The 24,751-nt window shown below is 52.5% G+C and overlaps 2 protein-coding genes across 2 annotated transcripts in view; one reads left to right on the top strand and one right to left on the bottom strand.

The window, feature by feature from the left end:
* Positions 1-59: 59 nt before the first annotated feature.
* On the top strand, positions 60-4,445 carry WDR4 (WDR4 tRNA N7-guanosine methyltransferase non-catalytic subunit; the record flags this gene model as incomplete). The annotated part of the gene is given in 7 exon segments (XM_077465261.1): positions 60-172; positions 549-609; positions 903-1,001; positions 1,471-1,535; positions 2,638-2,818; positions 3,240-3,309; positions 3,693-4,445. Coding segments are annotated over 7 exon segments (747 nt in total), but the record flags the coding sequence as incomplete, so codon positions are not given.
* A 39-nt stretch (positions 4,446-4,484) lies between these two features.
* LOC143955168 (high affinity cGMP-specific 3',5'-cyclic phosphodiesterase 9A-like) overlaps positions 4,485-24,751 on the bottom strand; it is a gene marked incomplete at its 5' end in the record, with an annotated part of 34,285 nt that continues 14,018 nt past the window's right edge. The window contains 9 exons of the mRNA XM_077465260.1: positions 4,485-4,759; positions 5,247-5,315; positions 9,046-9,174; positions 9,595-9,699; positions 11,872-11,982; positions 16,600-16,756; positions 18,609-18,691; positions 22,224-22,328; positions 22,590-22,676. Of these exons, the coding sequence (XP_077321386.1) occupies positions 4,715-4,759; positions 5,247-5,315; positions 9,046-9,174; positions 9,595-9,699; positions 11,872-11,982; positions 16,600-16,756; positions 18,609-18,691; positions 22,224-22,328; positions 22,590-22,676 (891 nt within the window). The remainder of the gene's footprint in view (positions 4,760-5,246; positions 5,316-9,045; positions 9,175-9,594; positions 9,700-11,871; positions 11,983-16,599; positions 16,757-18,608; positions 18,692-22,223; positions 22,329-22,589; positions 22,677-24,751) is intronic.

Genomic DNA, 24,751 nt, shown 5'->3' with positions numbered 1-24,751 from the left:
GACCCCCCCCACCCCCACCTCGTGTCCAACCAACCGATATCGGTCTTTTCCCTCCCTAGGCGGTGACTCCAGATGGGCGCCATATTATCACCTGTGACCGTGATGAGAAGATCCGGGTCAGCCTGTGGGAGGCGCCCCATGTCATCAGCGCCTTCTGTCTCGGACACACAGAGTGAGTGATGGGGGAGGGGAGGGGAGGGAGATTGTAGAGTATGATGTCACTGGTGGGGAGCCCTTTGTTATCATTACTCTATCTGCACTTCACTCTAGTGGAGGGCGGTGTCAGGGGTGAGCCCCGTGTGGTCATTCTGCTAGTGTGTGTCGCCGTTGGCGGAGAGTGTGTGTGGTGGGTGCCGTTGGCAGAGAGTGGGTGGTGTCGTTGGCTCCTCCATAGTTCTGTATTTTGGAGAGTCCTTGGCAGAGAACACACACACACACACACACACACACACACACACACACACACACACACACACACACACACACACACCCCCCCATTTACCATAGGACACGCCCACCCTGATATCATCTCTCTGATCTCTCCTCAGGTTTGTATCACAGCTGCTGGCGCTGCCCGGCCCGGATTATGGGCTTCTCTCTGGATCCGGGGTCAGTGTTAATTTCTTCCCTCTGTACACCCAGTGCTGACATTCCTAAATCTTCACCCGCCTCTACGCCGAGTACGGCTTCTCTCGCCCCCCGCCTCTACGCCGAGTACGGCTTCTCTCGCCCCCCGCCTCTACGCCGAGTACGGCTTCTCTCGCCCCCGCCTCTACGCCGAGTACGGCTTCTCTCGCCCCCCGCCTCTACGCCGAGTACGGCTTCTCTCCTGTCAGTGCCCAGTACTGCTTCTCTGGCCCGCTTTCCTGTCAGTGCCCCCTCAGTGTTGTCATTCTCTCTAGGATGGGACGGTACGGCTGTGGAAATATGAATCTGGGGAAGAGATTCACATCTGTAACCTCAAAGATGTCCCGAGACCGGGAGAGGATGAGGAGACCCAGGTGAGGAGTCACACGGGAAAACTGTGGGGGGCGGGGGGGTCAGGAGTCACACTGGAGAACTCTGGGGGGTGGGGGGGGTCAGGGGTCATACTGGAGAACTGTGGGAGGTCATACTGCAGAACTGTGGGGGGGGGGGGTTAGGGGTCACACTGGAGAACTCTGGGGGGGTGGGGGGGGGGTCAGGGGTCATACTGGAGAACTGTGGGAGGTCATACTGCAGAACTGTGGGGGGGGGGGGGTCGGCAGTATGTATCATTTATTTACAATGTTCCCGAGCGGAAAATAACGTTTGTATCAGAAATGAAAAACGTAGAGGGCGCTCGCGTTCATTTTTGCATAGCTTTCTGTTGAGATGGAAGATCCCTTTTTAGAGTCTTCCCCCCCCACCCCCGCAGATTTTGGCTGACCTGTGGAGGACGCAGGTTTTCCGCGTGTTTTGTGTGGTATTGATGTGTTTTCTTCCTTGCAGAGGTTTGCGGTGTCCAGACTGAGCTGCTCCCCGGGAGGAGAACACTTGGCTGTACTCTGTGAAGGGTATGTTGGGGGCCCAATGCTACACTTATCAATATCACAGAGAACCCGGCTCATTGGTGGGGAGTTGTGTGAGGAGAAGATGGATTTCCAGTGACCGGCACCAATTTAAGATGACTTGATGGCGTGTTGCGCTGTGGTTGGTGGTGTGGTCAGGAGTAGAGTTGGGAGGATGGGTTGGTGGAGGACACGCCGGTTCCTGGGGTGGTGGAAGTGTAGAGGTCCCATGAGGAGGAGGAGGGGTACAGGGGAGGCTGAAGTGGCAAGTACTAGCGGGGGTTGGGGGGTGTTGTGACATGGAGTATTTCGGACTAGGAGGTTTCCAGAAAACAAGAATAGAAGAGTTTCTGGGTGGTGGGTGGTTTCTGGAGGGAATTTGGGGGGATTTGACTGACAGAAGAGTAGGAAGGGTTCCAGTTGGAAAGGTGGAAGTGGTGGGTGGGGGAGGGGTTTCAGGACGAAGAGGTTCTGGGCTGTGGAAAAGATGTACAGATGACAGGGGAGAGCGATGAGTTATAGAAGAAGACAGGAGTGAGTGGAGAATTCCAGGAGGAGGGGCTCGGGGTGGTGGAATAGGACAGATGGGAGGTGGGGGGGGGGGGGGGGGTTCCAGGAGGAGGGGCTCGGGGTGGTGGAATAGGACAGGTGGGGGGCGGGGTTCCAGGAGGAGGGGCTCGGGGTGGTGGAATAGGACAGGTGGGGGGGGGGTTCCAGGAGGAGGAGGAGCTTGGGGTGGGGGAATAGGACAGATGGGGGGTGGGGTTCCAGGAGGAGGGGCTCGGGGGGGTAGAATAGTATGGGGGTTGCGGGGTTCCAGGAGGAGGGGCTCGAGGGGGTGGAATAGGACAGATGGGAGGTGGGGGGCAGGGTTCCAGGAGGAGGGGCTCGAGGGGGTGGGGTTCCAGGAGGAGGGGCTCGAGGGGGTGGAATAGGACAGATGGGAGGTGGGGGGGCGGGGTTCCAGGAGGAGGGGCTCGGGGTGGTAGAATAGGACCAGGGGGGGCGAGGTGGTAGAATAGGACGGGCGGGGGGCTCGGTTCTCCAGCCGGACACAATGGCAGGTGAAGGGTGACGGAGATGATCTGAGATCGCTGTTCTCTTGCAGGATGTCGGGGGTCTTCCTGTTCTCGGTCTCCGGTGGTCCCTGCCTCGCTCACACCCAGTACATTTCTCTATCTTATGTCCCGTTGGATGTGGACTTTGAGGACTCCGCCTCCCTGTGGGTGTTATCGGGGGTGACAGAGAACCCCATAGAGCTGTACAGATACAACAATGGTGCTTGGCAGGTGAGTGATGTACAGATGTGATGTGATTGGGTGTAGGGAGAATGGGCGGCTCCTGTGGATGGAATAGGCTAGACCAGGCCTGGAACTGGAAGTTCAATATCTGGTAATGGACCTCCGGGGAGAGAACACAGAGCCAATGTGTGCCTGCGGGGGCGGCGGCATGTGTGCCTGCGGCGGCGGCGGCGGCATGTGTGCCTGCGGGGGCGGCGGCGGCATGTGTGCCTGGGGCGGCGGCGGCGGCATGTGTGCCTGGGGCGGCGGCGGCGGCATGTGTGCCTGGGGGGGCGGCGGTGGCCTGGGAGTCTGCGGCCCTGCACCACCCACCTCCTTTAGCTACATTGCAGAGTGACGGTGACCATTTTATTTCTATGATGTGAAGGGGGGTGTGTATGAAATATGTGACACTCTGTTCTCCGCACAGCCGGCACCACCAGATGACCGCACCAAGAGATTGTCCAAGACCATTGGAGAGAATTGGGAACAGCTGGAAGGTGAGTCAAGTGACGGCTCGTCCAATCTCTAATCATCCCGCCTTCCTTGCCCTATCACAATGCAGAGTAGAGCGGTGTATTCAGTACGCTCTGCAAACCAAGTGTGATGAACGTTCCGTGTATGTCGTGATGTCATAGTACAGCGATATTGGCTGAACGATTCCTTATAATGGAATCACAGAGGAGGTCAGGATAGAACCCCCCCCCCACAGAATGGATGACACCTTGTATCTCTCATCACCTGATTGGCTGGATGGGCAGACCAGTATATATAGAGAGGAGCCTCCAGCCCGGACGGCCCATTGTAGCCCCTCCCATTATGTGTATAGCCCCTCCCATTATGTCGTGTTTCCCACCAGTTTACCGTGTTTTCTCCTCCGCAGGCTCGGTGTCTCCAGAGAGCCGGTTCACCGGATTGTATAAAGTGGTGTTTGACAACATGGCCTCCTACTTGATGAAGAAAGAAGCTCGCCTCCAATCAGAGAAGAGGAAAGTGTCCCCCGGATTGGCCGGCGCTGCAGTGAAGGTGCAGAAGACGTGACAACCTGGAACCCAACAATCTGCACCTGACACGGGGGGCCCCGGTCCATTCCCTGAAGGTGCAGCAAAGATGAAACTACGGGGCCCAAAACTTGGTGTGCGGAGCTGGAGATCTGTGATTAGAAGAATCCATCAACTCTCCGAACCAAGAGGGGGCGCTGAGCCTCTTCTCACGCTCCACCTACCCCCTGTAGACTGGTCTCTTCCATTCGTCTGCCGATCTCCTTCATATTCCCCCCCCCCCCCCCCCCCCCCCAGAGGGGCCAACACCCCTACTAAAGACTCCTCCCAGAGGGGCCAACACCCCCACTAAAGACTCCTCCCAGAGGGGACCAACACCCCCACTAAAGACTCCTCCCAGAGGGGACTAGCACCCCCTGCTAAAGACTCCCCACAGAGGGGCTAGCACCCCCTACTAAAGACTCCCCACAGAGGGGCTAGCACCCCCTACTAAAGACTCCCCACAGAGGGGCTAGCACCCCCACTAAAGACTGAACCTGGGAACCATGTTTGGTGGAGTTGAGGTGACCTACATTTTGGTTGGGAGAACAGAGATTCCAGTAAATGATGATTTGTCCTCCGGGGGTTGGGGGGCGGGGGGGTGGGGGCTTTTTATGAGAAAAAAAATATATATATTTTCTTTTCAAGATTTTGAATGATTTTTATTTCTGAGCATGGGATTGGAATTTGAATTTGTTCCTCGATTGATCTCCATAAAGACATTTCCAGGGGCTGTCACCCATCTTCCCTTCTCCGCTGAGATTGGGAGACATGGGCGGGGCTCTGGTTCTGGGCTCCTCTGCTGGTTGGATGGAGGATCTAGTCCGTGATCTCATTATCTGGCTCTTGGATCTGACCTCTCGCTTCACATTGACTCCAGGGATTCCTTGTGACTTTGGAGGAGCTCCACCTGAAAGAGATGAGAGAGTGATGAGTACCAGTCTGTCCTCCTGGTCAGAAATGAGTTTCAGGAGTTATGGTGCTTTGTAGATGTGAGAGAACCAAATTCTTGTCCCGGAGCTCGGATTTTGGACCCGAGTCTGGATCCAGGTCTCAGATTGTGTACCTGGAGCGTGGATTATGGACCTGGGGTCTGGGACTCTATATCCAAGTCTTGGATTACAGCGGCGGTTCTCAGATTGCGGACCCAGGTCTGGGATTTTGTATCCAGATCTTAGATTGCAGACCCGGGTCTGGGACTGTGGACTGTGGATCGGGGTCCCACATTGCAGACCTGGGTTTACAACTTTAGTTCTGGTTTAGTTATAGCCGGTGCCGTGTTTCCTGTAACCTGAACACCGACTGCCATGAAGAACCATTACTGACTTTTAATGGATGGTGGGGAAAGGAACGTGACAATCGGGGCACAGATCAGAGGGTGTGCAGTCTCTGGTTACCTGTCTCTCATATCGCAGTTTGGCATCCATCAGCGGCTGCAGTGCCCAGGAGTCCAGCTGGGGAAAGATCTGAAATAAGAAAACAACAGTTCATTAGCAGAGGACGGGACCCCATTCCATATTCCACACCTCAAAGCTCTCTTCTCCATCCTGACATGAATTCTAGGAGTCTGATTGGTAAACTGGTACAAGACTGGTCAGACGAAAGCACAAAACCTCTGTAGGAATTAAAGGTTTTGATGGCATTTGAATCTTCTAATGGAGGATCTCCACCCCGATCCCTCCATCCAATAATATTGGAGGATTACCCGCCCCGATCCCGCCATCCAATAATATTGGAGGATTACCCGCCCCGATCCCGCCATCCAATAATATTGGAGGATTACCCGCCCCGATCCCGCCATCCAATAATATTGGAGGATTCCCCACCCCGATCCTGCCATCCAATAATATTGGAGGATTACCCGCCCCGATCCCTCATCCAATAATATTGGAGAATTACCCGCCCCGATCCCTCATCCAATAATATTGGAGGATTACCCGCCCCGATCCCTCCATCCAATAATATTACAGGATCCCCACCCCGATCCCTCATCCAATAATATTGGAATATACCCACCCTGAGGCTTGTATCTCCCATCGCCGCTCCACCTTGAAGCGGAGACGGGCCCTTCTCCCTCCGCCCCCCACCTTGGAGCGGAGACGGGCCCTTCTCCCTCCGCCCCCCACCTTGGAGCGGAGACGGGCCCTTCTCCCTCCGCCCCTCACCTTGGAGCGGAGACGGGCCCTTCTCCCTCCGCCCCCCACCTTGGAGCGGCGACGGGCCCTTCTCCCTACTCCCCCGCCTACCTTGGAGCGGCGACGGGCCCTTCTCCCTCTGCCCCCCTACCTTGGAGCAGCGACGGGCCCTTCTCCCTCTGCCCCCCCACCTTGGAACAGTGATGGGCCCTTCTCTCTCTGCCTCCCACCTTGGAGCGGCGACGGCCCCTTCTCCCTCCCACCTTGGAGCGGCGACGGGCCCCTCTGCCTCCCACCTCTCCCCCACCTTGGAGCGGCGACGGGCCCTTCTCCCTCTCCCCCACCTTGGAGCAGCGACGGGCCCTTCTCCCTCTCCCCCACCTTGGAGCAGCGACGGGCCCTTCTCCCTCTCCCCCACCTTGGAGCAGCGACGGGCCCTTCTCCCTCTCCCCCACCTTGGAGCAGCGACGGGCCCTTCTCCCTCTCCCCCACCTTGGAGCGGCGACGGGCCCTTCTCCCTCTGCCCCCCCACCTTGGAGCGGCGACGGGCCCTTCCTCCCCCCCACCTTGGAACAGTGATGGGCCCTTCTCTCTCTGCCCCCCACCTTGGAGCGGCGACGGCCCCTTCTCCCTCCCACCTTGGAGCGGCGACGGGCCCCTCTCCCTCCCACCCCTCCCCCACCTTGGGGCGGCGACGGGCCCTTCTCCCTTCCTCCCCCCCCACCTTGGAGCCATTTAAACAGTTATAGTCTCCCTCCCTCAGTAGAACAGTCCATCTGTCTCAAGCAGAGCTTTTCACAACCGTCCTATTTTCATACAAGGCTTGACTCTATAACACAGATGTGTACTTACCTCACACAGGGTGTGGCCTAATAAGAAATAGATGCATATTTGGCTCACACACAGGTGGGGTAGTTGCTTCACAGAGTTACCAACTGTGCGGGTTTTTTCACTTGGATTTTTAGCTTTTTGAAAGGATAAGTAGATGGTCAGGTTTGGGCACCCCAGACCTCACACCTACCCGCTCCACCAGGGGGACAGCAATGGCTGCAGCCGCTCATCTGTAAATGGAGCATGCGCACAGGCTTTGCTCATAAATACAATGTAACAATAATACAAATGTAACCATGTGTCTTGTACAATGCTTGTCCGCCCAACAACGACCCGCCTGTGTCTGTCCACAAACTCAACACAACCTGTCATTGTTCAATGAGAAAACCTCAAAAAAAGATTCCTTCCCCGGCATTGTTTGATCGTATTTTATTCCATTTGTGTCACATTACTAATACACTATCATCCTCTCCATCCAATCGTCATCTACATCTCCACCATCCTCTCCATCCAATCGTCATCTACATCTCCACCATCCTCTCCATCCAATCGTCATCTCCATCCAATCGTCCTCTACATCTCCACCATCCTCTCCATCCAATCGTCATCTACATCTCCACCATCCTCTCCATCCAATCGTCATCTACATCTCCACCATCCTCTCCATCCAATCGTCATCTACATCTCCACCATCCTCTCCATCCAATCGTCATCTCCATCCAATCGTCCTCTACATCTCCACCGTCCTCTCCATCCAATCGTCATCTACATCCCCACCGTCCTCTCCATCCAATCGTCGTCTACATCTCCACCATCCTCTCCATCCAATCGTCGTCTACATCTCCACCATCCTCTCCATCCAAGCGTCGTCTACATCTCCACCATCCTCTCCATCCAATCGTCGTCTACATCTCCACCATCCTCTCCATCCAATCGTCATCTACATCCCCACCATCCTCTCCATCCAATTGTCATCTACATCCCCACCGTCCTCTCCATCCAATCGTCATCTACATCTCCACCGTCCTCTCCATCCAATCGTCGTCTACATCTCCACCGTCCTCTCCATCCAATCGTCGTCTACATCTCCACCGTCCTCTCCATCCAATCGTCGTCTACATCTCCACCGTCCTCTCCATCCAAGCGTCGTCTACATCTCCACCGTCCTCTCCATCCAAGCGTCGTCTACATCTCCACCGTCCTCTCCATCCAAGCGTCATCTACATCCCCACCGTCCTCTCCATCCAATCGTCATCTACATCTCCACCGTCCTCTCCATCCAATCATCATCTACATCCCCACCATCCTCTCCATCCAATCGTCATCTACATCCCCACCATCCTCTCCATCCAATCGTCATCTACATCCCCACCATCCTCTCCATCCAATCGTCATCTACATCCCCACCATCCTCTCCATCTAATCGTCATCTACATCCCCACCATCCTCTCCATCTAATCGTCATCTACATCTCCACTGTCCTCTCCATCCAAGCGTCATCTACATCCCCACCGTCCTCTCCATCCAAGCGTCATCTACATCCCCACCGTCCTCTCCATCCAATCGTCATCTACATCTCCACCATCCTCTCCATCCAAGCGTCATCTACATCCCCACCATCCTCTCCATCCAATCATCATCTACATCCCCACCATCCTCTCCATCCAATCGTCGTCTACATCTCCACCATCCTCTCCATCCAATCAGTCGGGCTGGAGTAGTGCTCCAAGGACCGGATAAATGCAAGCAAAGGGCTGCAGTTTGAGGACCACTGATTTAGACGACTACTTACCTCACACAGAACCTGCTTCTGTTGTAGATATGTACCTTACATAGGGCCTAACTATGTAGGAGATGTGTTCTCCCCTTGTATAGAGCTCAGCTCTGTTTGTTGTAGGCATTTTCTTACCTCATGTAGAGACTGGCCCTGTTATAGACATGTACTTACCTCACATAGGACCTGGCCTTCATAGATATAGACCTGTACTTACCTCACATACAGCTTGCCCTGTTGGATGTACTGTATATGTGTACTTACCTCATGTAGGGCCCAACACTGTTAGTGATAAGTACTTACCTCACATAGGACTAAAGCTTGTTAGGTTTTGATGTGTGTACTTACCTCACCTAGGGTCCAGCCCTGTTCAAGATAGATGTGTACTCTCCTCACGTAGAGCCTAGCCATGTTGGATAGAGACATTAACTTCACAAGATGTAGATGTGCACTTACCTTACACAGGGCCTGACATAGAGGAAGCAGCATGAACTGGATGAAGGATTTCTGAGATTCGGCTTTGGTGACAGTGTCACGGTCCATGTACGGTGTCACAGGAAGTCCCTCCGCCTTCTCTCGGTCACTCTGGAAGAGGAGGACAATGTTGAGATCACCGTAAAGTCAAAGCAGAATATTCCACCCCATACCAATGAAAACCTGACCCAACTGGGCCTCCCCACCAGGGCTGGGACAATGGGAGGGTAGTATTGTAGGGATGGGGGTGCCACAAACTCCTGCTGGAAGGCTGACAGGAGTAGTGACAGCGGCATCACTACTTCTATCAGCCCAGCGCTGGAAGAGACGAGCAAGCTGGGAGGAGGTACGGGTTGTCCTCTCTCCCCCTCCTCCTTAAGCTTGTACATAATGAAGGGGTGGGGCACAATTTGGCATCTTTGCCTTGGGCACTGAATGATCTTGTCCTGGCACAGCTCTCCACTGATTGGGCCTGGAGGAGGTGGCAGAATCGCAGAGGAGAACATCTTGTATTCATCACATATGACTGACCTGCAGGAAATATTCCTCCATTAATATGTCGGCCCAGATCTCGGCTTGTTCTGCTGGACGAGCTTCATTGGAGATGTCCGAGAATTTAATGAGGCCTTTCTTCAGCTGCAAGAAACGCACATCGTGAGACAAAAGGGCATCTACCTGACGCAGGACAGCGCCGGGGTCAGAGGTCACAGCGGGCAGAAGAGGAAAGTGTTGAGGTCAGTCTGAATTATCTGTGGCAAGATGGCCCCCGCTGTCACTCATCACCCAGAGTCCTCCCATTATAAGACCTTCTAATGTCCACTTCCATATACCAGTAATGTCACAAACTGGAGCCACTGGGAATCCAGGAAAACTGAGGATGGAGATCACAATTCCAAAGGAAAGTGAGATGGAGATATTTACTAAGGAGCCAGAAATCGCCTTAGGATGCAACTGACATGTCGGCCCCGGCTCTCATTCCTGGTCACATGACACCAGGCCAGGGGTTTCCAAACTGTGGCCGTGGGTCAAATGTGGCTTTCTACAAGACCTTATCCAGCCTGACACTAGGGTAAGTGGCATATCCTCAGTGTGGGCCTGCTGTGCTCAGACACGGGTCCCACTGTGGGCGAGCAGAGGTCTACCAGCAACCAATCATTCAAAGGAGGACAGAACTTCCTCCATCCAGACCTGCTCCATCTCCCAACTCCCACCTTGATGCTACAGCCGCACTGGAGCTAAGATTGGACTCTCATGGGGACACCGATGTAATGGGGTGACTCTGGTGTGTGGAGTCTGTAAAAGAGGGACCCTGATGGGCACCCTGATATAAGTGGGGATTTTGTTGTAAGGGTGTGACTAAGGTTCCTGGATCTGATCATCTGCTGCCTGCCCAGATCATAGACTGTTACTGGATCTGATCATCTGCTGCCTGCCCTGATCGTAGACTGTTACTGGATCTGATCATGTGCTGCCTGCCCTGATTGTAGATTGTTACTGGATCTGATCATCTGCTGCCTGCCCTGATCGTAGACTGTTACTGGATCTGATCATCTGCTGCCTGCCCTGATTGTAGATTGTTACTGGATCTGATCATCTGCTGCCTGCCCTGATTGTAGATTGTTACTGGATCTGATCATCTGCTGCCTGCCCTGATTGTAGATTGTTACTGGATCTGATCATCTGCTGCCTGCCCTGATTGTAGATTGTTACTGGATCTGATCATCTGCTGCCTGCCCTGATCGTAGATTGTTACTGGATCTGATCATCTGCTGCCTGCCCTGATCATAGATTGTTACTGGATCTGATCATCTGCTGCCTGCCCTAATCGTAGACTTACTGGATCTGATCATCTGCTGCCTGCCCTGATCATAGATTGTTACTGGATCTGATCATCTGCTGCCTGTCCTGATCGTAGACTGTTATTGGATCTGATCATCTGCTGCTTGCCCTGATCATAGATTGTTACTGGATCTGATCATCTGCTGCCTGCCCTGATCATAGACTGTTATTGGATCTGATCATCTGCTGCCTGCCCTGATCATAGATTGTTACTGGATCTGATCATCTGCTGCCTGCCCTGATTGTAGACTGTTACTAGATCTGATCATCTGCTGCCTGCCCTGATCATAGATTGTTACTGGATCTGATCATCTGCTGCCTGCCCTGATTGTAGACTGTTACTGGATCTGATCATCTGCTGCTTGCCCTGATCATAGACTGTTACTAGATCTGATCATCTGCTGCCTGCCCTGATCATAGATTGTTACTGGATCTGATCATCTGCTGCCTGCCCTGATTGTAGACTGTTACTGGATCTGATCATCTGCTGCCTGCCCTGATCATAGACTGTTATTGGATCTGATCTTCTGCTGCCTGCCCTGATCGTAGACTGTTACTGGATCTGATCATCTGCTGCTTGCCCTGATCATAGACTGTTACTAGATCTGATCATCTGCTGCCTGCCCTGATCATAGACTGTTACTGGATCTGATCATCTGCTGCCTGTCCTGACTGAACCGTCAGTGAATCTAATATCCGGCTTCTTGTCCTGCCTGTGGATTGTTGGTAAATCTGATCCTCTGCTGCCTGTTCTGACTATTAGCTTGATCTGTGTCTGCCTTCTTTCTTGACCTTGGTCTCCTATGCTATCCGTCCCTCTGTGTCCTGACCAGACCTGGCTTCTTACACCTCCTACTACTCCTGTGTGGTCATTGAGCTCCTTCATCTCCTCCCCCATCAGAGGCCGGGATACGGAACCATCTAGAGGATGTTGGGGTTAGTAGTTGGGAAGCTCCGTCTTCTTCTCACCACAGTCACGTGATCTGTGTTGGAAAAGCTGAAGTTCTGGATCTCCTGTAATGCCTGCAGGATGCGGCCGTGATGGGTCATATCTGTGGCTAAAATTAATTCTGTGATTCCCTGAGAAAGAGACAAAGACAAATTATCACCGACCATAGTGACGTGTATCTCTGTTCACACGTGTTCTGATGATACGTCACATCATATAACTAATGTATGACCTATTATGTATGTCCTTGGCCCGCCTAGAGTGACATATGTCCCTTGTCCCAAGCTTGGTGTTCTATACATGGGACTGGTAGGATGTCACCTCCGTCTTCTCTCCGAAATACAGGGAGGTGTCCATGGGGCTTCACCTACACCCCTCATTCCCAGTCTAGTGACTGACAGGTCCAGTGTGATCCATCAAATACCTCCCTTGTCTTAAGATTGGTGACCTATAAGTCTTAGATGACCTTCCCATGGGTCCCTCATTTCCAGTGTGGTGACCAATAGGTGTGAGATGACCTTCCCATGGGTCCCTCATTCCCAGTCTGGTGACCAATAGGTGTGAGATGACCTTCCCATGGGTCCCTCATTCCCAGTGTGGTGACCAAGAGGTGTGAGATGACCTTCCCATGGGTCCCTCATTCCCAGTGTGGTGACCAAGAGGTGTGAGATGACCTTCCCATGGGTCCCTCATTCCCAGTGTGGTGACCAAGAGGTGTGAGATGACCTTCCCATGGGTCCCTCATTTCCAGTGTGGTGACCAATAGGTGTGAGATGACCTTCCCATGGGTCCCTCATTCCCAGTCTGGTGACCAATAGGTGTGAGATGACCTTCCCATGGGTCCCTCATTCCCAGTGTGGTGACCAAGAGGTGTGAGATGACCTTCCCATGGGTCCCTCATTCCCAGTGTGGTGACCAAGAGGTGTGAGATGACCTTCCCATGGGTCCCTCATTCCCAGTCTAGTGACCAATAGGTGTGAGATGACCTTCCCATGGGTCCCTCATTCCCAGTGTGGTGACCAATAGGTGTGAGGTGACCTTCCCATGGGTCCCTCATTCCCAGTGTGGTGACCAAGAGGTGTGAGATGACCTTCCCATGGGTCCCTCATTCCCAGTTTGGTGACCAATAGGTGTGAGATGACCTTCCCATGGGTCCCTCATTCCCAGTCTGGTGACCAATAGGTGTGAGATGACCTTCCCATGGGTCCCTCATTCCCAGTCTGGTGACCAATAGGTGTGAGATGACCTTCCCATGGGTCCCTCATTCCCAGTTTGGTGACCAAGAGGTGTGAGATGACCTTCCCATGGGTCCCTCATTCCCAGTTTGGTGACCAATAGGTGTGAGATGACCTTCCCATGGGTCCCTCATTCCCAGTCTAGTGACCAATAGGTGTGAGATGACCTTCCCATGGGTCCCTCATTCCCAGTCTAGTGACTGACAGGTCCAGTGTGATCCATCAAATACCTCCCTTGTCTTAAGATTGGTGACCTATAAGTCTTAGATGACCTTCCCATGGGTCCCTCATTTCCAGTGTGGTGACCAATAGGTGTGAGATGACCTTCCCATGGGTCCCTCATTCCCAGTCTGGTGACCAATAGGTGTGAGATGACCTTCCCATGGGTCCCTCATTCCCAGTGTGGTGACCAAGAGGTGTGAGATGACCTTCCCATGGGTCCCTCATTCCCAGTGTGGTGACCAAGAGGTGTGAGATGACCTTCCCATGGGTCCCTCATTCCCAGTGTGGTGACCAAGAGGTGTGAGATGACCTTCCCATGGGTCCCTCATTTCCAGTGTGGTGACCAATAGGTGTGAGATGACCTTCCCATGGGTCCCTCATTCCCAGTCTGGTGACCAATAGGTGTGAGATGACCTTCCCATGGGTCCCTCATTCCCAGTGTGGTGACCAAGAGGTGTGAGATGACCTTCCCATGGGTCCCTCATTCCCAGTGTGGTGACCAAGAGGTGTGAGATGACCTTCCCATGGGTCCCTCATTCCCAGTCTAGTGACCAATAGGTGTGAGATGACCTTCCCATGGGTCCCTCATTCCCAGTGTGGTGACCAATAGGTGTGAGATGACCTTCCCATGGGTCCCTCATTCCCAGTGTGGTGACCAAGAGGTGTGAGATGACCTTCCCATGGGTCCCTCATTCCCAGTTTGGTGACCAATAGGTGTGAGATGACCTTCCCATGGGTCCCTCATTCCCAGTCTGGTGACCAATAGGTGTGAGATGACCTTCCCATGGGTCCCTCATTCCCAGTCTGGTGACCAATAGGTGTGAGATGACCTTCCCATGGGTCCCTCATTCCCAGTTTGGTGACCAAGAGGTGTGAGATGACCTTCCCATGGGTCCCTCATTCCCAGTTTGGTGACCAATAGGTGTGAGATGACCTTCCCATGGGTCCCTCATTCCCAGTCTAGTGACCAATAGGTGTGAGATGACCTTCCCATGGGTCCCTCATTCCCAGTCTGGTGACCAATAGGTGTGAGATGACCTTCCCATGGGTCCCTCATTCCCAGTCTGGTGACCAATAAGTGTGAGATGACCTTCCCATGGGTCCCTCATTCCCAGTCTAGTGACCAATAAGTGTGAGATGACCTTCCCATGGGTCCCTCATTCCCAGTCTAGTGACCAATAAGTGTGAGATGACCTTCCCATGGGTCCCTCATTCCCAGTGTGCTGACCAATAGGTGTGAGATGACCTTCCCATGGGTCCCTCATTCCCAGTCTAGTGACCAATAAGTGTGAGATGACCTTCCCATGGGTCCCTCATTCCCAGTCTGGTGACCAATAGGTGTGAGATGACCTTCCCATGGGTCCCTCATTCCCAGTCTGGTGACCAATAAGTGTGAGATGACCTTCCCATGGGTCCCTCATTCCCAGTGTGGTGACCAATAGGTGTGAGATGACCTTCCCATGGGTCCCTCATTCCCAGTCTGGTGACCAATAGGTGTGAGATGACCTTCCCATGGGTCCCTCATTCCCAGTGTGGTGACCAATAGTTGAGATGACCTTCCCATGGGTCCCTCATTCCCAGTCTGGTGACCAATAGGTGTGAGATGACCTTCCCATGGGTCCCTCATTCCCAGTGTGGTGACCAATAGTTGTGAGATGACCTTCCCATGGGTCCCTCATTCCCAGTCTGGTGACCAATAGGTGTGAGATGACCTTCCCATGGGTCCCTCATTCCCAGTGTGGTGACCAATAGGTGTGAGATGACCTTCCCATGGGTCCCTCATTCCCAGTCTGGTGACCAATAGGTGTGAGATGACCTTCCCATGGGTCCCTCATTCCCAGTTTGGTGACCAATAGGTGTGAGATGACCTTCCCATGGGTCCCTCATTCCCAGTGTGGTGACCAATAGGTGTGAGATGACCTTCCCATGGGTCCCTCATTCCCAGTCTGGTGACCAATAGGTGTGAGATGACCTTCCCATGGGTCCCTCATTCCCAGTGTGGTGACCAATAGGTGTGAGATGACCTTCCCATGGGTCCCTCATTCCCAGTGTGGTGACCAATAGGTGTGAGATGACCTTCCCATGGGTCCCTCATTCCCAGTGTGGTGACCAATAGGTGTGAGATGACCTTCCCATGGGTCCCTCTTTCCCAGTGTGGTGACCAATAGGTGTGAGATGACCTTCCCATGGGTCCCTCATTCCCAGTGTGGTGACCAATAGGTGTGAGATGACCTTCCCATGGGTCCCTCATTCCCAGTGTGGTGACCAATAGGTGTGAGATGACCTTCCCATGGGTCCCTCATTCCCAGTGTGGTGACCAATAGGTGTGAGATGACCTTCCCATGGGTCCCTCATTCCCAGTCTGGTGACCAATAGGTGTGAGATGACCTTCCCATGGGTCCCTCATTCCCAGTGTGGTGACCAAGAGGTGTGAGATGACCTTCCCATGGGTCCCTCATTCCCAGTGTGGTGACCAAGAGGTGTGAGATGACCTTCCCATGGGTCCCTCATTCCCAGTCTGGTGACCAATAGGTGTGAGATGACCTTCCCATGGGTCCCTCATTCCCAGTGTGGTGACCAAGAGGTGTGAGATGACCTTCCCATGGGTCCCTCATTCCCAGTGTGGTGACCAAGAGGTGTGAGATGACCTTCCCATGGGTCCCTCATTCCCAGTGTGGTGACCAATAGGTGTGAGATGACCTTCCCATGGGTCCCTCATTCCCAGTGTGGTGACCAAGAGGTGTGAGATGACCTTCCCATGGGTCCCTCATTCCCAGTGTGGTGACCAAGAGGTGTGAGATGACCTTCCCATGGGTCCCTCATTCCCAGTCTGGTGACCAATAGGTGTGAGATGACCTTCCCATGGGTCCCTCATTCCCAGTGTGGTGACCAAGAGGTGTGAGATGACCTTCCCATGGGTCCCTCATTCCCAGTGTGGTGACCAAGAGGTGTGAGATGACCTTCCCATGGGTCCCTCATTCCCAGTGTGGTGACCAATAGGTGTGAGATGACCTTCCCATGGGTCCCTCATTCCCAGTCTGGTGACCAATAGGTGTGAGATGACCTTCCCATGGGTCCCTCATTCCCAGTGTGGTGACCAAGAGGTGTGAGATGACCTTCCCATGGGTCCCTCATTCCCAGTGTGGTGACCAATAGGTGTGAGATGATGGGTCACATCCCCAGTCCAAGTGTGGTGACCTAAAAGTCTTCTATGATATTTCACATACACCAATCATCCAAAGTATGGGGACCATCAGGCTGTATGTGACTTCCGGGGTTCATTCCACTCACCTCCATGAGGTGTTTGGCTTTATCAGGTTCTACATTACAGAAGATGTTGCTCTGTGATTGGCTGAGTATCTGCAGGGCGATGGCGGAGTGATGATTCTCCAGCGGAGATTTGTTCTGGTACCGGACGGCGAGTTCTGTTTGAGCGTTAACCTGATATCTGAGGAGACGTCACCGGATTATTATTTCATGACTATGACAGCAATTGTGTGACGGGTTCTAATCATCATAGGAAATGAAGACCATCCACCCGGACCTCAGGGAGAGAACCTTCCTTTTCCTTCCCATCCCCCTTCTTTCTCCTTTTCTCCCTCCTCCCCCCTTTTTCTTTCTCCTTTTCTCCCTCCTCCCCCCTTTTTCTTTCTCCTTTTCTCCCTCCTCCCCCCTTTTTTCTTTCTCCTTTTCTCCCTCCTCCCCCCTTTTTTCTTTCTCCTTTTCTCCCTCCTCCCCCCTTTTTCTTTCTCCTTTTCTCCCTCCTCCCCCCTTTTTCTTTCTCCTTTTCTCCCTCCTCCCCCCTTTTTCTTTCTCCTTTTCTCCCTCCTCCCCCCTTTTTTCTTTCTCCTTTTCTCCCTCCTCCCCCCTTTTTTCTTTCTCCTTTTCTCCCTCCTCCCCCCTTTTTCTTTCTCCTTTTCTCCCTCCTCCCCCCTTTTTCTTTCTCCTTTTCTCCCTCCTCCCCCCTTTTTTTTCTTTCTCCTTTTCTCCCTCCTCCCCCCTTTTTTTTCTTTCTCCTTTTCTCCCTCCTCCCCCCTTTTTTTTCTTTCTCCTTTTCTCCCTCCTCCCCCCTTTTTTTTCTTTCTCCTTTTCTCCCTCCTCCCCCCTTTTTTTTCTTTCTCCTTTTCTCCCTCCTCCCCCCTTTTTTTTCTTTCTCCTTTTCTCCCTCCTCCCCCCTTTTTTTTCTTTCTCCTTTTCTCCCTCCTCCCCCCTTTTTTTTCTTTCTCCTTTTCTCCCTCCTCCCCCCTTTTTTTTTCTTTCTCCTTTTCTCCCTCCTCCCCCCTTTTTTTTTCTTTCTCCTTTTCTCCCTCCTCCCCCCTTTTTTTTTCTTTCTCCTTTTCTCCCTCCTCCCCCCTTTTTTTTTCTTTCTCCTTTTCTCCCTCCTCCCCCCTTTTTTCTTTCTCCTTTTCTCCCTCCTCCCCCCTTTTTTCTTTCTCCTTTTCTCCCTCCTCCCCCCTTTTTTCTTTCTCCTTTTCTCCCTCCTCCCCCCTTTTTTCTTTCTCCTTTTCTCCCTCCTCCCCCCTTTTTTCTTTCTCCTTTTCTCCCTCCTCCCCCCTTTTTTCTTTCTCCTTTTCTCCCTCCTCCCCCCTTTTTTCTTTCTCCTTTTCTCCCTCCTCCCCCCTTTTTTCTTTCTCCTTTTCTCCCTCCTCCCCCCTTTTTTCTTTCTCCTTTTCTCCCTCCTCCCCCCTTTTTTCTTTCTCCTTTTCTCCCTCCTCCCCCCTTTTTTCTTTCTCCTTTTCTCCCTCCTCCCCCCTTTTTTCTTTCTCCTTTTCTCCCTCCTCCCCCCTTTTTTTTCTTTCTCCTTTTCTCCCTCCTCCCCCCTTTTTTTTCTTTCTCCTTTTCTCCCTCCTCCCCCCTTTTTTCTTTCTCCTTTTCTCCCTCCTCCCCCCTTTTTTCTTTCTCCTTTTCTCCCTCCTCCCCCCTTTTTTCTTTCTCCTTTTCTCCCTCCTCCCCCCTTTTTTCTTTCTCCTTTTCTCCCTCCTCCCCCCTTTTTTCTTTCTCCTTTTCTCCCTCCTCCCCCCTTTTTTCTTTCTCCTTTTCTCCCTCCTCCCCCCTTTTTTCTTTCTCCTTTTCTCCCTCCTCCCCCCTTTTTTCTTTCTCCTTTTCTCCCTCCTCCCCCCTTTTTTCTTTCTCCTTTTCTCCCTCCCCCTTTGACTGAGGTAGTGAGTCAGTGAACAGAGGAGTAGATATCACTCTTCCATATTTTTCACTTTCCCCCCCACACAGGAGGATCATAATCTCCCCGTCGGCTCCTATGGATCTCCCGGAACCCCCTCTAGGGTGGTGCAGTTTACACTCACGCATTGTTAAGGCCGGGATGGTCCAGGTCATGGCAGAGAGCGCCCACCATCAGGACAGCGATGTCCTCCGCGGATACGACTTCCTGAAACAACAGCCAGGATGAGGGAATTACTGTGTATACAAGTATCCACATTATTATTATTATTGGGCAGCAAATTGAATCTTTTTAGCTTTATTTGTGCTTGGTTCCCTTTAGTAGAGGCACATTTCAGAGGAACTGATGAGAGCGGCAAGTTACCTGCAGACTGGGGGGCAGTCATGGTGGAGTACCTACAGGAGGCACAGATTGGGGGCAGTGATGATGGTTTACCTGAAAGTGGCACAGATTGGGGGCAGTGATGGGGGGGTACCTGAAAGTGGCACAGAGTGGGGGCAGTGATGGGGGGGGGTTACCTGAAAGTGGCACAATGTGGGGCAGTGATGGGGGGTTACCTGAAAGTGGCACAATGTGGGGCAGTGATGGGGGGTACCTGAAAGTTGTACAGAGTATGGGCAGTGATGGGGGTTACCTGAAAGTGGCACAGAGTAGGGGCAGTGATGGGGGGGTTACCTGAAAGTGGCACAGAGTGGGGGTAGTGATGGGGGGGTTACCTGAAAGTGGGGCAGTGATGGGGGGGTTACCTGAAAGTGGCACAGAGTAGGGGCAGTGATGGGGGGTACCTGAAAGCAGCACAGAGTAGGGGCAGTGATGGGGGTACCTGAAAGCGGCACAGAGTAGGGGCAGTGATGGGGGGTACCTGAAAGCAGCACAGAGTGGGGGCAGTGATGGGAGGGTTACCTGAAAGCGGCACAGAGTAGGGGCAGTGATGAAGGGTTACCTACAGAAGGCATAGATTGGGGGTAGTGATGGTAAGTTACCTGTCGGAGGTACAGATTGGGGCAGTGATGGCGAGTTACCTGCAGGTGGCATAGATTGGGGCAGTAATGGTGGGTAGGGATGAGCCCGCCATTCGAGTTGTACATTGGGTGTTCATTTGTTCTAAAACAAAACGGAACATATGGGGCGTTTGCGGGAAATTTGGGCGCCGCGGAACGCCCCATAATGCGAGATCGCAGTGCATTGCTGTATGATGATTGGCCAAAGCATGCACCTGACTTGCATGCTTTGGCCAATCACAGCGCGCTCTGCTGAAAGAGCCATAATAGGCCAAAGGCAGGGTGCCTTTGGCCAATCATTGCTCAGGGGGCTAAGTCCTTGCCCCACACTATATAAGGCTGCTGCTTACATGGCGGCCGTATAGTGTCTCTTGCCTGGTGGTTGCGGGGGTCTACGGGGGGCTTATCGGAATTTGGGGGACCACCAGATCCCACCCCCCCTCCTCCTATGTGAATGGGTATCGGGTACATTGACACATTTTTGGTGAATGGGTAGGGGTACAAAGTAAAAATGACAGCAGACAGCTTTGGGCAAGTCCTTTATTAAAAAAGAGCGAGTGTCCCGTGATGTCCGTTCATCTTCAATCACGCCGTTCGACATTCCGAGAAAAAAAATAACGGAAAAACTCCGCCTCAATGGGAGACGTTACCCCGCGACTGACGACTTTTTGCTTTGACAGCTCTTATCTAGCCGAAGGCGGGGTCATCCAGTGACGTACCCGGGTGACCCCGCCCCCTTCTGACGTCGTGTGACATCAGAGGGGGCAGGGACATCCGTCACCACAGGTGGCCCCGCTATATAACGGCTGTCATGAAAAAGCTGCAGTCGTTGGGGGGGGCGTCTCCCTTTATCTTTCTTTCTCAGGAACGTCGGTGCTGTGATTGGACGGACATCTCGGGACTCTTATTATTATTTTTTTATTTTTTATTTAAATAAAGGAATTGTACAAATCTGTCTGCTGTCATTTTTACTTTTTTTGACTTTTTCTGGGTGAAAAAGAAGAGGTACAATGTACCCGATACCCATTCACATAGGGGAGGGGGGCGGAATCCTCCTTGTTAAAGGGGTCTTCTAGATTCCGACAAGCCCCCCCGCCTGCAGACCCCAAAGCACCCTCCACTTGTTGAGGGCATGTGGCCTGGTTTGGTTCAAGAGGGGGTGCACTCTCGCCCCCCCTTTTCCTGCAGTCTGCCAGGTTGTGTGCTCGGATAAGGGTCTGGTATGGATTTTAGGGGGACCCCCACACCATTTTTTTTTTTTTTTTTACATTTTGGTGTATGCCAGGGCCTAGTATGGACGGGGGGAACGTGTACTGCTTTTTTTTTTCAATGATTTTTATCTATATTGCTGGGATCCGACAATACATTAAAGCTGCAAGCAACAAGTTTAAATAAAATGTTTTCCTTTAGAAATGTCATTGTGCTGTGGCATCTTCTACAGATCACAAAGATGCTCCACGTTACAGGCAGACTAAGGACACCCCCCAGGTATGAAATTTAAAGGAATATTTCAATTTTATTGTTTTACTTTAATCATTATTAAAATCACTGCTCCCGAAAAAACTGCCGTTTTTAAAAACTATTTTTTTGGCATTGATACATGTCCCCTGGGGCAGGAGCCGGGTCCCCAAACACTCCCCTGAGGCAGAAGCTGGGTCCCCAAACACTCCCCTGAGGCAGAAGCTGGGTCCCCAAACACTCCCCTGAGGCAGGAGCCGGGTCCCCAAACACTCCCTGAGGCAGAAGCTGGGTCCCCAAACACTCCCCTGAGGCAGAAGCTGGGTCCCCAAACACTCCCCTGAGGCAGGAGCCGGGTCCCCAAACACTCCCTGAGGCAGAAGCTGGGTCCCCAAACACTCCCCTGAGGCAGGAGCCGGGTCCCCAAACACTCCCCTGAGGCAGGACCAGAGTCCCCAAACACTCCCCTGAGGCAGGAGCCGGGTCCCGAAACACTTTTTATGGCAATAACTTGTATATAAACCTTTAAAATTAGCACTTTTGATTTTACACATTCGTGTCCCATAGACTATAACGGTGTTCAAACAAATTTTGTGCCTGTTCACATGTTCGCACAGATTAGGGAAGTGATGACGGGTTAACTCCAGGCGGCATAGATTGGTGGCAGTGATGGTGGGTTACCTGAAGGCGGCACAGATTGGGGAAATGATGGCGGGTTACCTGAAGGGGGCACGGATTGGGGGCAGTGATGGCGAGGTACCTGAAGGGGGCACAGATTGGGTGCAGTGATGGCGGGGTACCTGAAGGGGGCACAGATTGGGCGCAGTGATGGCGGGGTACCTGAAGGCGGCACAGATTGAAGGCAGTGATGGCGGGGTACCTGAAGGGGGCACAAATTGGGCGCAGTGATGGCGGGGTACCTGAATGCGGCACAGATTGAAGGCAGTGATGGCGGGGTACCTGAAGGGGGCACAGATAGGGCGCAGTGATGGTGGGGTACCTGAAGGGGGCACAGATTGGGCGCAGTGATGGTGGGGTACCTGAAGGGGGCACAGATAGGGCGCAGTGATGGCGGGGTACCTGAAGGGGGCACAGATTGAAGGCAGTGATGGCGGGGTACCTGAAGGGGGCACAGATTGGGTGCAGTGATGGTGGGGTACCTGAAGGGGGCACAGATTGGGCGCAGTGATGGTGGGGTACCTGAAGGGGGCACAGATAGGGCGCAGTGATGGCGGGGTACCTGAAGGGGGCACAGATTTGGCGCAGTTGTGGTGGGTTACCTGAAGGCGGCACAGGTGTATCAGGCTGTACATCATCTGTGTGACGCAGAAGGCGTGTCGGAAGTTGTGGAACGGATTTGCCCGGTAATGACTTTGGACACTTTTCTAAAGGAAGAGAAAGAAAACAACTCATTGGTCCACTCAGAGCACCTTCCAGGAGCATCAGCCTATCACTGAATGTACTAAACTGCCCCATGAAAACCCCCCATGATGGCAAACTGTGAGGGACCCTGGATGATGTCTTCTCAATTATCTTCAATAAATGTACATGTTTGCTGTACCATATTTCTCATATATTCCTATTCACTTATTGCCACCATCAGAAATGACGTTTTCTAATATACAAATATTATCGATCAGACTCACCAAGAAATTTCGAATTGTCTCCTCCTCCATCTTCAAATACGTCAGCAGATGCAGATCAGCGAACATGAATTCCAGGAGAGACAGCATCTGCCAATGAGAAGACACAACATGGCGGTCATTGTACAACGCCATTCCCGCTATTCTCCAATCCGGGACTCTTCTACAGAAGACACAACATGGTGGTCATTGTACAACACCATTCCCGCTATTCCCCAATCCGGGACTCTTCTACAGAAGACACAACATGGCGGTCATTGTACAACGCCATTCCCTCTATTCCCCAATCCGGGACTCTTCTACAGAAGACACAACATGGCGGTCATTGTACAACGCCATTCCCTCTATTCCCCAATCCGGGACTCTTCTACAGAAGACACAACATGGCGGTCATTGTACAACGCCATTCCCACTATTCCCCAATCCGGGACTCTTCTACAGAAGACACAACATGGCGGTCATTGTACAACGCCATTCCCACTATTCCCCAATCCGGGACTCTTCTACAGAAGACACAACATGGCGGTCATTGTACAACGCCATTCCCTCTATTCTCCAATCCGGGACTCTTCTACAGAAGACACAACATGGCGGTCATTGTACAACGCCATTCCCTCTATTCTCCAATCCGGGACTCTTCTACAGAAGACACAACATGGCGGTCATTGTACAACGCCATTCCCTCTATTCTCCAATCCGGGACTCTTCTACAGAAGACACAACATGGCGGTCATTGTACAACGCCATTCCCACTATTCCCCAATCCGGGACTCTTCTACTGAAGACACAACATGGCGGTCATTGTACAACGCCATTCCCACTATTCCCCAATCCGGGACTCTTCTACAGAAGACACAACATGGCGGTCATTGTACAACGCCATTCCCTCTATTCCCCAATCCGGGACTCTTCTACAGAAGACACAACATGGCGGTCATTGTACAACGCCATTCCCTCTATTCTCCAATCCGGGACTCTTCTACAGAAGACACAACATGGCGGTCATTGTACAACGCCATTCCCACTATTCCCCAATCCGGGACTCTTCTACAGAAGACACAACATGGCGGTCATTGTACAACGCCATTCCCTCTATTCCCCAATCCGGGACTCTTCTACAGAAGACACAACATGGCGGTCATTGTACAACGCCATTCCCTCTATTCTCCAATCCGGGACTCTTCTACAGAAGACACAACATGGCGGTCATTGTACAACGCCATTCCCACTATTCCCCAATCCGGGACTCTTCTACAGAAGACACAACATGGCGGTCATTGTACAACGCCATTCCCTCTATTCCCCAATCCGGGACTCTTCTACAGAAGACACAACATGGCGGTCATTGTACAACGCCATTCCCGCTATTCTCCAATCCGGGACTCTTCTACAGAAGACACAACATGGCTGTCATTGTACAATGCCATTCCCGCTATTCCCCAATCCGGGACTCTTCTACAGAAGACACAACATGGCGGTCATTGTACAACGCCATTCCCTCTATTCCCCAATCCGGGACTCTTCTACAGAAGACACAACATGGCGGTCATTGTACAACGCCATTCCCGCTATTCCCAATCCGGGACTCTTCTACAGAGGACACAACATGGCGGTCATTGTACAACGCCATTCCCTCTATTCCCCAATCCGGGACTCTTCTACAGAAGACACAACATGGCGGTCATTGTACAACGCCATTCCCGCTATTCCCAATCCGGGACTCTTCTACAGAAGACACAACATGGCGGTCATTGTACAACGCCATTCCCACTATTCCCCAATCCGGGACTCTTCTACAGAAGACACAACATGGCGGTCATTGTACAACGCCATTCCCTCTATTCTCCAATCCGGGACTCTTCTACAGAAGACACAACATGGCGGTCATTGTACAACGCCATTCCCTCTATTCCCCAATCCGGGACTCTTCTACAGAAGACACAACATGGCGGTCATTGTACAACGCCATTCCCGCTATTCTCCAATCCGGGACTCTTCTACAGAAGACACAACATGGCTGTCATTGTACAACGCCATTCCCGCTATTCCCCAATCCGGGACTCTTCTACAGAAGACACAACATGGCGGTCATTGTACAACGCCATTCCCTCTATTCCCCAATCCGGGACTCTTCTACAGAAGACACAACATGGCGGTCATTGTAC

Source organism: Lithobates pipiens, unplaced genomic scaffold (genome assembly GCF_037356315.1).
Source record: "Lithobates pipiens isolate NorthernLeopardFrog02 unplaced genomic scaffold, aLitPip1_a1.2 Scaffold_345, whole genome shotgun sequence".
NCBI classification, from domain to species: Eukaryota; Metazoa; Chordata; class Amphibia; order Anura; family Ranidae; genus Lithobates; species Lithobates pipiens.
Note: the sequence above shows the minus strand (reverse complement) of the source record. Positions and strands in the feature narration are given on the sequence as shown.